The 11709-nt window shown below is 37.4% G+C and overlaps 1 protein-coding gene across 2 annotated transcripts; it reads left to right on the top strand.

Annotated features, from left to right (window-relative positions):
* The first annotated feature begins 355 nt into the window (after nucleotides 1–355).
* On the top strand, nucleotides 356–8271 carry LOC113298377 (tetratricopeptide repeat protein 5-like). Of its 2 annotated transcripts, none has more exons than XM_026547104.1 (13): nucleotides 356–581; nucleotides 1950–2059; nucleotides 2162–2272; nucleotides 2382–2439; nucleotides 2566–2655; nucleotides 3227–3321; nucleotides 3526–3579; nucleotides 4645–4782; nucleotides 4964–5021; nucleotides 5132–5246; nucleotides 5483–5552; nucleotides 6866–6937; nucleotides 7878–8271. In XM_026547104.1, the coding sequence occupies exons 1-13, from the start codon at nucleotides 407–409 to the stop codon at nucleotides 7992–7994; spliced, it is 1263 nt and encodes a 420-aa protein (XP_026402889.1). In that variant the 5' UTR covers nucleotides 356–406; the 3' UTR covers nucleotides 7995–8271. The 2 variants fall into 2 exon arrangements, with proteins under 2 accessions (XP_026402889.1, XP_026402890.1); XM_026547105.1 differs by lacking the exon at nucleotides 7878–8271 and adding an exon at nucleotides 7204–7840.
* The last annotated feature ends 3438 nt before the right edge of the window (nucleotides 8272–11709 follow it).

Here is an 11709-nt window from a genome sequence, read left to right as displayed (position 1 = left end):
AGACAATTTACTTTGATTAGCATCGCCAACTCCACCATTTTACTTTTCACCCCGTAAAACTTTTTTACTCACAAATACTATCCTCCGATACGTTTTGTTCAAATTAGGATGGATCTCATGGGCCATGTTTTTTTTTTCTCACCCAAACACGGACTGAGAGAAAAAGGTACCGCTCGTACGGGGCTTCACAAAAAGTGCACCCCTGTTAATCTTCGGCCCGCATCTATCTCAGCCTTTTTGTCCCACCTCTAGTCGGATCGTTTGCTCACCCGGCACTAGGTCCGATAGGTCAAGGGCGTTTGTTTTCTGCTCCACGGTCTCCTGGCTCGTTTTACACCCAATTCAATACAGGGACATTCCCTAGTACTTCTCTCTGTCTTTCACCTACGTAAGGGTCTTGTTGAAAATGAGCAGCGAAGATCAACATATAGATGAAAATTTAATGGCGAAAGCCACCAAAGCAGCTGAGGATCTCTACCATTTGCGAGATACGTATTTCCCGGCCAACCAACAAGAGAAAATCTCCAAGTTGCAAACTGAAGCAGATCTTGCTCTTGAGCTCCTCAATTGCATTCCCTCAGGTTTCACCTATTCTCTCAAAGATTCTCTAATTTTATTGTTTTAGGTTTACTATTAGATGTAGTTATATTGATGTGGATGATTTGTTGAACACTTCAAAAAAGGGGATTTTCGAGTTGTGATTAAAATAACGCGTAGAATAATCCTGAAATATTACGGTCAGTTAGGTGTGCTAAGTGTAAGCGCCATTACCTTTCGCTTTCCTTCCTAAGAAGGGTTTTGAATCTGTTGTTTGGTCATGTCACCTCAGTATTATGCAAATCTGTTTTTGCTTTGTCATTCCAAAATCGAATGTGTTGTGAGCTATAATGAAGTGGTCGCCGGTCAGACAAGAATCAGCCAATATTTATACTTTAGGATTTTATGGTAGTTTAGGTGCAGTCAGGCAATAACAGCCAAGAGTGGCACACAGCTGGTGAGTTTGTGAAGGATTGATGTGGTTTGCAATGGGAATGACATATATGCCTGGTACCTCTGAACTAGGAAAGAGTAGAGTGGCCATAAAGAGAATGAGAAAGGTAGTGGTGATTAGATGTGATTACGTTTTCAATTTTTGATGTTAATCTTTGCTGTCACGACTGCTACCTAAGGTACAAATTTTTCGGAGTTGCGGAGCTGCCAACCCTTTTTTTTTTTTTTGATCAAACCTGATCTTTACTAAGAGTATAATGAGTGGGCTGTAAGCCTTTATGGTTACCCTATACGCTTAACATGCTGTTGAAAAATAGTATTGTAATGCTTAAAATTGAGATATTCATATAAGTCAGTAAGAAGTACAATTGGCATGCTGATTTCAATGCATTTTTGTTTTGTCAGACGACTCAGACCTATAGTATCAACATTTGGATAAATTAATGGCTAACTTGCAGAATTAAGCCCCGTTCATCTCTACATGGGCTCTACAAGAGATTGTGATCATAATGTCAACAGAACCATCCTCATTTACATTTTACAGCTAGAGGTGTTAATTGCGACTCGAAATTAAATTAATCTTTCTTAAAGGTCAACCCGCCTGGCCTAAGGTTTGAACAACCAACCTGCCCAATAAATTAGTTAGAGTTAGATTAATAAATTGCAACTTGCAAATCCGTTGATTGGACCATAGCATATATATTGTCCACTTTTAGCTGTCAGAAACTTGTGAAATGCACTTCTGTTTTCTGAACATTTTAAATATCATTCAATGACATTTTTAAACATTTTAAAACTCTAATTCTCTGTTTTTCTTGCAGCGGTTAAATACTTTGTCCATCTTTTAATCAACATCCTATATTTTTCTCCAGAACCGAGTGAATCCTTAAGTTATTATGTTCTGTTAATTCTCTCTTTTGTTATATTACACTTGTGACCTGTCTCTCTGCAATATGTAGCTCAAAGGAAATCTCCTACACAACGTGCAACCTATGAGTTTTTAAGAGGAAAAATACTAGATGTATTACCTGATTACCGGAAAGAAGCAGAAGATCATCTTTCAAAAGCTGTATGTGGTTCTCAAACCTTTTTGCTCTCTTGATGGTAATTTATTGTACGAGTACTGCCTTAGCAATGAATCATGGGTTGAATTTGGTATTTGATGTTGCAGGTTAAGTTGAATCCATCTCTTGCAGATGCTTGGCTTTGCTTAGGCAATTGCATTTGGAAGAAGGGAGACCTTCTTTCTGCAAAGAATTGTTTTTCTCTAGCTCTAAAGAAGGTCAATTTTTGTAGTGAGGATTGTTTTAACTACTAAGATATTTATTTGGTGCAGACAATGTTGAAGTAGATCTCATGTATTGATTGCCTGTACTGCCTTCAAATTGCAGGGTCCAAACAAGAAGATACTTTGTCAGTTGTCAATGCTTGAGAGGAGCTTGGCTCAAGGTGAATTTCTTAGTGCATGCAGATTCTATTCTTATGGATCAGTTTCAAGCGGGATTCTTTCATTTACTATGCACTGCAGGGTGTACTTTTATTTTAATTGCTAATTTGTTTTTTATTTCTCGGTAGGCTCTGAGAATCAGGCAGAAGTTGTCGAACAAAGTATTGAGCATGCAAAGGAAGCTATCACCTTGGATATAAAGGATGGAAATTCATGGTGTAAGTCTTCTCAACCTTACCTACTTGTGTTATTATGTTTTCCTTCTGCTTTTCTTCCTTTGCAATCATGGGACATGAAATAATTGTATTTAGAGTTGCTTGATATTCTTTATAAGATTGTATTATGTCATAGTTCTCCAGTGTCTCGAAATTTGAACTCTTCGAATCTAAATACTGATTATTTGTTCTTCTACTACAAGGCCATGGATGACTGCCCATATAAGGCTTAAATCTTTTGCTGCTTTTTGTTGGTAAAGTGTGTACCATGTTTAGGCGTAATGTTGCAAGTTTTGAAGGCGAAAAAAAGGGGAGGGAAAGTAAGGGAAAAAGTGGATTAGAGGGAGGGATGGAGGTTATGGATTGCTTTTAACAGTTATAACTTATAATTTATCTTGAAAAAGGACAGAAATAGAACATTAAGACATAAAATTTGGTTGGCAAGTTAAGAGGCTAAGACTCACTATTGATTCCCATTTATTTTGGAGAAGATGTGCTGTTCACCGTGTTGACTGTGTTTACCTTTCCTTTTCAGTTTATCTCTTGTTTGAAGGTTGTTTTTCTCCTCTGACAGATAATTTAGGAAATGCATGCCTCACAAGTTTTTTTGTCACTGGATCATGGGAACATAAAAAACTTGTACAGTCTTTGAAAGCTTACCAGAATGCTGTAAGTGTGCATTAGTAAAACTTCCAACAGTAACCAGTTTTTCCTACCGATGCAGTTTTTCTATGAAAGTGAGGTTGATTTCTAGCGAGTTTTTTTTTTTATGTTACTGGATAAACCTGATTTAAGAAATTTAATCCATTGTTTATCCTATTTGTCTCAACTTATTCCACATACTTAATTTTCTTGTCTGGTAATTTTTTCTAGGAGAAAGATGAGCGGATGAAAAATAATCCAGATCTACATTTCAATTGTGCCACTGTAAGTCTAGATTCTAGAATTTTACAACATTTTTCTCCATTAAATCTGAATAATTTCTTGGAGATCACAGCACTGTGAGCAGATTATTTACATCTAACAGAGGTGGGGTTAGGATGTGCACAACCTTCAATTATTGAAGAGGTCCAAGGGAAAGTACTTAAATTTATCTGCCAAAAAACTTAAGAACTGCCTGGGTTCGTCGCAGTTTCCTAGACCACCATTTATTTTTTAATTCTGTTACAAGATAATGATTGTGTAAGTTTAGCTGTCCAGAATCTACCAGATTTACATTCTGGTACGGATCGAGGAAGGACCCCTTATGATTATAACATTTTTTATCAGAAAAACAACTAGGAAACGTGAAATGATATCCACTATATTAATTATGTATAATCTTACGTATACATCAGTTATATTTTGAATAATGTGACACCATTTTGAAGAGAAAAGCAGCCATGTGTCTTTTTCTTGTTTTTTCATTCTTTCTTCTACTATCATTTTATGCTTTGTAGAACTAAGCTGTAAAAGTGTTAAATCTTAACCCTTTAGCTAAGCTGTTGCCATGTGCACTTGTATCCGGCATGAATACTTTATGGGGAAAATATCCGAACATAGTATGTAGTGATCGAAATTCGTCAGCACCAAATTCTTTATCGATAATTTTTTTTAGTATGTACTGATTAGTTAACACTTGGCACATATATACAACAATAAACAGTTGTCTAACACTACAAATTATAACCAAAAAATAAGCACTTTATTGCTAATGCTATGTCATGTTTCAGTTTTTTCTTGCTCTATGTATCCTAAACCTCTTATGGTGTCTGGCACCGACACAGTTACCTGTATCACCGCTGTTTTGTAGGTTTGCGGAGTTTTATTTCAGTACTCCCACTATTTTAAAAAATTTAGTAACGTTATCATATCCCGGTTCAGTAATAATCATCAATTTTACAAAATAGCTTGGTTTTATAATTCTTTCCCATTCTTCTCCTCAGTCCTCCCTAGTCAATGCATTGTGTCATATTAGTATTAATTATCATTTTGAAAGGTATATATTTCCAGGTTAACAAATATCTAGAAAATTACGAGCGTGCACTTAGTGGATTTGAAGCTGCTGCATTGAAGGATCCTGGCCTCAATGCTAATGAGGAGGTAAAGAAGATAGTCCACCTTCTTGACAAAATTGAGGCTTCCTTCAAGGTAATCCATTTTTATTTTCTTCCATTCTATTCATTATATATATATGAGCCGAGTCTTCCAAATACATATTTATTTTTTCCTTTCCCATTTTTATTTTATATAAGCCGAGTCTTTCAAATTATCCTTTCCCATTTATATTTTCTTTCAAATACATAAGCTGACTCTTAATTTCTTTTTACAGGAACATGCTAGGGCTAAGCGATTTGCATCTGTAACCTTATCACTGCATGGGGTAAAGTGTATGTATCAAAATTTAGTCCTTTTTCCTCTTGTTAGATCATTTTCTTTGTTAGTTCTTCTGCCTCATTCCTTTGTGATTTCTTATCTGCCTATATTTTGAATTTTTAAGTGAACTCTTCACACAAGAAAGCCACTTTAAGTGTCCTCGAGGAAGGGTCAAATAAAGCAGTAGAGGTTGTGGGGAAAGTGTTTCTCTTGATTAAATATAACAATGTAGCTCCCTTGTAAGTCTATTTCCCATACAAACTTATTTAAATATGATAATGCAGCTTCCTTGTGGGAAAAGTGCTTCTCTTCATCAGGTTGTCCCGCTATCAATGGAAATGCCTTTATTTTTTTGAACCATTATATGCCAATTATATTTCATATCATTATTACATGAACTCTGAAGTCTTGTCAACACGTGAGTAGGATTTGGACATGATATTGCCCTTTTGGCCTGTATTGTATTACTTTGCAGATACTATTTAGCATGCGATTCAGAGCAGACTTGTTTCATCCTCTCGGTGTATGGGCTGCGTGCTGATGTGGTAAGATGGCAGATGACTTGATTAAGTTTTTATTAATGTCTTGACTAGAAGAAATTGGTGCCTTATGCTTCAGACATTTCCCTCTTGTTTTCTGACAAGCGAATTCCTTTAATGTTTTAGAACACTCAGTCATATCCAATTTGTGTAGGGTATTGAGAACTTGCGTGGGCTCAACCCGACAGGGGTTTGGGCTTGAGCTAGGTAAATTGTTGGAGAATTAGCGTATGTTAACCGACAGTTTTTTGGGCCTGTTGTCTATAACCCCACAACAACACTTCAACAAACCTCATTCTTCTTATAAAAGAAACAATGATATAATTTAGGTACTCTTCCTCCTGCTGTCCCAAACAATTCTCCTTATTTTGTTGGCACTTTAAAATTCTTCTTAGCAGGACCTAAGGCAGAATAGTGTGCATACTCTTGTCTTTTACGTCGAATCCTATTTCTTGTACTCGTTGAGGGATCAGGTTATTCACATCTCAAGTGTTGCAGTTCACATCTCACTTCCTATCACAAGCCTGAACCTTTTCTGGAACAGAATTTATTGTTTGTTCAACTAGATAGTCATCAGGTAGAAACATGTCCAAACCACAAAGCTTATAGATCAGTTCTGCGGTTTGAAGAATATGTACTCCTATGTTACCTGGCCCCATCACACTTCATTGAAAACAGCCCACTCATGTAAGTGATAACCAAGCACAGTTGGACCAATAAACGATGAGTGAACGACCTCCACTACCTCCTTAGCCGTCTCTTTATCAGGAATTCCTCCTTGGATAGCATCAGGTGTAGCACCACAAATGGCAAGAAGGCCCGCATCAAGATATCTGTTTGTTTTTTCTCATTTGAGTTGTTCACGCTACTATGTGTTTGTAGTCATCTGTAAGTTTGGGTAGTCTAGGTTCTCGTAAGGATATATCAAAATCAACCAACCTAGGACTATTTAAGCTGCGGCTTCTGCCTTAATTAGTTTGAGCAATTTAAAAGCTCGATACCGGCCGAAGTTACTTGAACTCGTGAAGGATTCATAACTAGAAAGAAATCAGAATTCTCCTTAAATGCCTTTGAGCTGTATGACAAGCTTAAGTGTTACACAGACTTGATACCATCATAACTTCACCTATGGATAATCTTGTTTCTCACTAAATTGAAAGCTTCTTTTATATAGTTCTAGAGGTTAGAAACTTCCAAGTTATGTATAAGAGGATTATACATTATGATTCTTGTTCTTGACAGCTTCATATCTGGAAAGGATGAACTTTGCCTTTGCAAATATTATTGGCATTGACTAATTTAATTTTTCTTCCTAACAGATCAAGGAGGGGGATCTGCTGACACTGGTAGAACCTTACTTCCGTGAAATTGATTTTTATTGGAAGGCACGGGTATGTTCACTCAGCTAACACTTGGATCATGAGTGTGTCGCGTATTTTGTTGTCACTGTAGTTTCAGAAATATTTTTGGTTTCGCATGAGCAAATAAAACAGTAAAACATGATATTGAAACTCTATTGAAGTTGCAGCCTGTCTTTGTGTGTATTATTAGGTGCCTTCTTCATGATATTGAAACTATATCTAAATTAGGTCTATTACGATAAACAATTTTGATACATTGTGGTGCACTAAAGATTAGGTTCAATGTTTGAAAACAGCGTGGAACTGGTTTCTACATTGTGGCAATTTCGGGAGCTAGATAGAAATGTTGCTACTGCTTCCAGACAATGCTAGTAGTGCACAATGAGCTCATTTTTCCAAACTGGGGTCATTTTGCAAACTCCTCTTCCCCCCTGTCATTCCACCGCTCTGATTATCTTTCTTCCCTGTGCTAAACGAAATTGGTGTCTGGTTACTGTTTCTGTATACGAAAGAGGAATCATGATTTAGAGGGGTGGGGGTATATGCCTTACCACCCCTTGTAAGAAACCAAGCTATATTATAAGAGAACTGGAAATGTAAGTGTGGACCAAACCAATGAACAATTGCCGAAAATACCACATTCTGTATCAAGCTGCTTTTCAGATGTGAAATTTGCATGAGTTGCTATGTTTGTAAAGTTTCAACATGACAATGCCGATCAATGTCTTTAGTTTATCCAACCATATAGGTGGCTGATTGATTTTTATTTATAAGTCAAAACTCATAGCTAGTAATATGCTTTGGGTTTCTCTTACTGTAATTTATATACAAAGATGGTCTAGATTTGTGTAAGGTCAAATCTGATCCATACGAACTATGTTTTGGGGATTATATCTTCTCTTGATATATTTTTTTACTGATGATTATTTCTCAGTTTTGCTCTGATATTTCTTTTCTACAATTTGTATAGCGCTACCAGTTCAAGTCTATCCGTGTTGATTTCTCTGAACAAATTCTAGTGAATGGAAAAGCTTTGGCCTCTCATCAGACAGTTAGGACATCTATATATGCACAACATAAGGCATGAAAATTAGATCCAGTGGTATTGGGAAGTTCTTTCTTTTGTTGCGCTGTTTGTTTCCCTCTTTTTCGTTTTATCTAGGATATGTAATATCTACATCTAATGGTGTTAAAAGTGGAAATAGTGGTGTAAAAATTTCTGTTTAAGTAGGAAGTTTGGCGAGTCCAATTTTGTGCACATTCCTTTAAGGAGTGTCCACAAAACAAAGCCATCCTATTGGTTCCACTAAACCCGCCGTTAACTGTATATCAAAAATCAGTTTTCTTTTATTTTTATTTTTATATATTAATCCAAAAATGGTAACAGGATTTCTAATAATACCTACAAATTAGCTAAAATAGGAAATAGATAATTAATATTGACTTTTTCCGATTGTTTCTCACGATAGAGAATTCAACCAAGTTTTTTGTAGGTCCAACCATGGTGATGAAAAAGAAAAATCATTCTCATCATCTCGTGAGATCACCTACTGAGATATCATCCACTGAGTTTGGTTTTCTTGTTGCAATTTTGTACTAGAAAGGAGGGAAGCAAGCAGGTAATTCAACAAATTCAAAGAGTCGTGAGAGATTCACACGCCTCTATGGTAATCAAATACATGTATAAAACCCCAGCTTGATTGATTGTTCGAATTCATCGATCAAAAAGGGAAAAAAGAAACTACTTTGAATTCTTACCAAGCAGTAGCACAAGATAACATTAAAATACCTTGTGTATCTTACTTGAAAAAAAAAAGTAATAAAACTTGCAGAAAGATGAAAACTAGTAACATTAAAAGGAATAAGAGTCTATTTTATCTCTTAAACCCAAAATGCATATCTGAAAAAATAGTACTGCAAAAATTATCGCCGCGTCAATCTTTTTGTCTCCCTATGAGCATTACTTGTTTTAAGCAGACTCTTGTTTCGCAAGAAGAACTTGGAGCGATGCATAATTTTCTACCTATTATGACATAAACATGTTCATCATACGAGTTGTACTTGGTTTTCAGAGATGGAAATATTATATGGATGAGCATGAGTTCTAGAAAAAACACCAAGAGGATTTGCAGTAAGCCCTTGTTGATACATGTCCTGGGTAAAAATTCGTTGATGATCAGCTGCTCAACATCATGTTTTTTAATAACAAATTCAATCCACCACCACGTTTTTGGAGTTTTTAATAACAAAATTAAGATCATTTTTTTTAGAAATCCCATATTTGAGGTAATATTTGATATTGTGTATATCCTGTAGCCATTTTAAAGATTTTTTAAAATAAAAAATGATTTAAATTTATTAGTTAACGGCGGGTTTAGTGGAACCAATAAGATGGCTTTGTTTTGTGGACACTCCTTAAAGGAGTGTGCACAACATTGGACTCAAGTTTGGCTAATGTTCAAAACCCAAAAAATGGTGTTAAAAGAGAAAAAAGAATTATCTCCTCTCACTTAGCAAAGTTGCATTTTCTTAAAATAGATTTAACAGAAACGTAAGATATATTATTCTAGTTACCAGTTTCCTATGTACTTGTGTTGTGCCGAAGACTAGATGTTCAATTTCATGTATCTTTTATTTTGTTCATGTTAGATACAGTTAGCGTAAGCAAAGTGTACACTTTCCTTTTATCTCTGTAGATGTAGAAATTCCTACTACTACACCCAATGAATCTCAAGAACACATAATCTAAGTAAACAAGTAAGAGACGGACATGAACACAAGATATACGTGGTTCGGTATGATTACCTACGTCCACGGGGTGAAACAGATGATCTTATTACTTGATTCAAGGTTACAAATGGTGTTTTTCACTAGCAAGCTCTCTATTATCTCCACAAAGCTCTTAGTGTTCTCTCCCTCTCGCTGGATCACTTGGTCCTTAGCTCTCTACAAGGCTCTCTATTTATAGCTAACATGTTGATACATTCAAAATATGGTGTGAGTCATAGTGTATCTTCTTCGACGTTCTTCTTGGGTGATAAATGATGTTCTGCCCGAGACATTGGCCCGACATTGGTACACATGGCTCCCGATATCCTTCTTCTCGACGTCGACCATCTGATGCAGCTTGACCTGATGTCGTTCTCTGTCCCGATGTTATTAGTTATTGGTCCCACTTTGACCAGATTCTTCTTATCTTCTCCAACTACCCTGTCAGTGTACTTATTACCCTAACGTCCGACAAACATCACATCCGAGCTTTACCTTTACACGTGTTAGCTTCTCGGGCTCTTCCACATATCTCTTTCTTCGTGCCCAGATCCGAGGGGAATGATTCGGTGCTATGCTCCTTCCTTATCATCGGTACGGTGTAGCCTAGGATTACTCCACCTAGGTCTGTGGATTATTTGCACCTACATTTATGCCTCTTCTTTCACTCGTGTGTTTGACACGAGGGGAAGAAACTGCTTCGGCTTCCACGCTTCTATCCAAGACGTTTTTCCCGCCATGCTGTTCCCCATTAACATCAGCTTTATGACTTGCTACCTTCTCCTCCGGTCATAACTGCTTGTGATATAAATTCAGCAGTTAACTCCTCGATTCCTCATTCATCCCCTTTAGAGCAGATGTTTCCTCTTTCCTTGCTTTTACCACCTCTCCTCCATTGCTTCTTTGTTTTTGATCATCTTTGTCTTTAGACTCCCTCTTCCAGAACCCTAGTTTTGCCTAAGTCTTGTTACTGTTCTTCTGGTACTGCTGCTGTTGTTGCTATTTTCGCTTTTCATCTTCATCATCCGACCTCCTATCTTCTGCTTCCTGTTTCTTCTCTAGTTCTTCCATGGCTACTCCAACTCCTTCTATGACCGAAAAGAGGTGTGTGAGTTATACCTTTTCCGACGAGGATGGTGTTTCCATTGATTCTTTATTTATTGTTGATAGTCCTTCTCATCATGATCACCGCGCTCTTAATTCTATCTTTTCTGATGGTTCTCCTCCGTTTTCATGTAGGAATGACAAGAAGGTTGCTAAGGACTTAACTGATGAACAATTCATCAACCAATTGAAGGATGACTTCAACCTTCATGGATATGACGTCAGTCTCCTGTCGTGTCAGAAGGGCACTTTAAAAAAGGAGGAAGACGTTAAGTTTTCTCACTCGTCCGAGGCGACTATTATCACTAAAGGTCAATTAGAGCTCGGGTTACGCTTTCCGTTGTATGATCCTAGCCGTCCTTTCATGTATGAGGTCTTATCCAAGATTCGTCCATCCCGTGCGCTAGCTCAATGGAATGGTAACACCTTTCGCCTTATGGTTGAGTGAGAGAGGCGAGGACGGGGCGATTGCTCTCCTACTCCTTGGTCGACTTATGATCCTTCTCAAGCGAGTGATAACACCTCTGCCAGCTTCGTCGGCAACTATCAAAGCGGGACTGCTACCAATGGTGATCTTGCCGGCTTTGCTGCTAGTCCTCATCGCAATAAGGTTCCAACTGGGGGATTTAAGAAGTTGATGTTGGAAGAGGATCCTGAGGGAGGAGAGTGATGCCGCCTGGGATCGGGTCCCTCTTGTCATTCGTGGTCCTCTTTTAAGTGGCAAATTTCCACCTCCTACCGAGTCTTATCCATTCTGGGTAGTTAATGCTGATCGGGTAAGTTATTTCATCTTCTTGATTAGTCGGCCCGGGTAATTAGCAAGGTAATGTTTTAATCTGTCCGTATTTTTGCAGCCTAAGTCACAGAGTAGTCAGCCTAGGGTTCCAACCCTTCGGAAGAGGGATAGAGGTCATAAAGCAGGAGTCGAG

The sequence above is a fragment of the Papaver somniferum genome, chromosome 7 (assembly GCF_003573695.1).
Source record: "Papaver somniferum cultivar HN1 chromosome 7, ASM357369v1, whole genome shotgun sequence".
Taxonomy (NCBI): Eukaryota; Viridiplantae; Streptophyta; class Magnoliopsida; order Ranunculales; family Papaveraceae; genus Papaver; species Papaver somniferum.
Note: the sequence above shows the minus strand (reverse complement) of the source record. Positions and strands in the feature narration are given on the sequence as shown.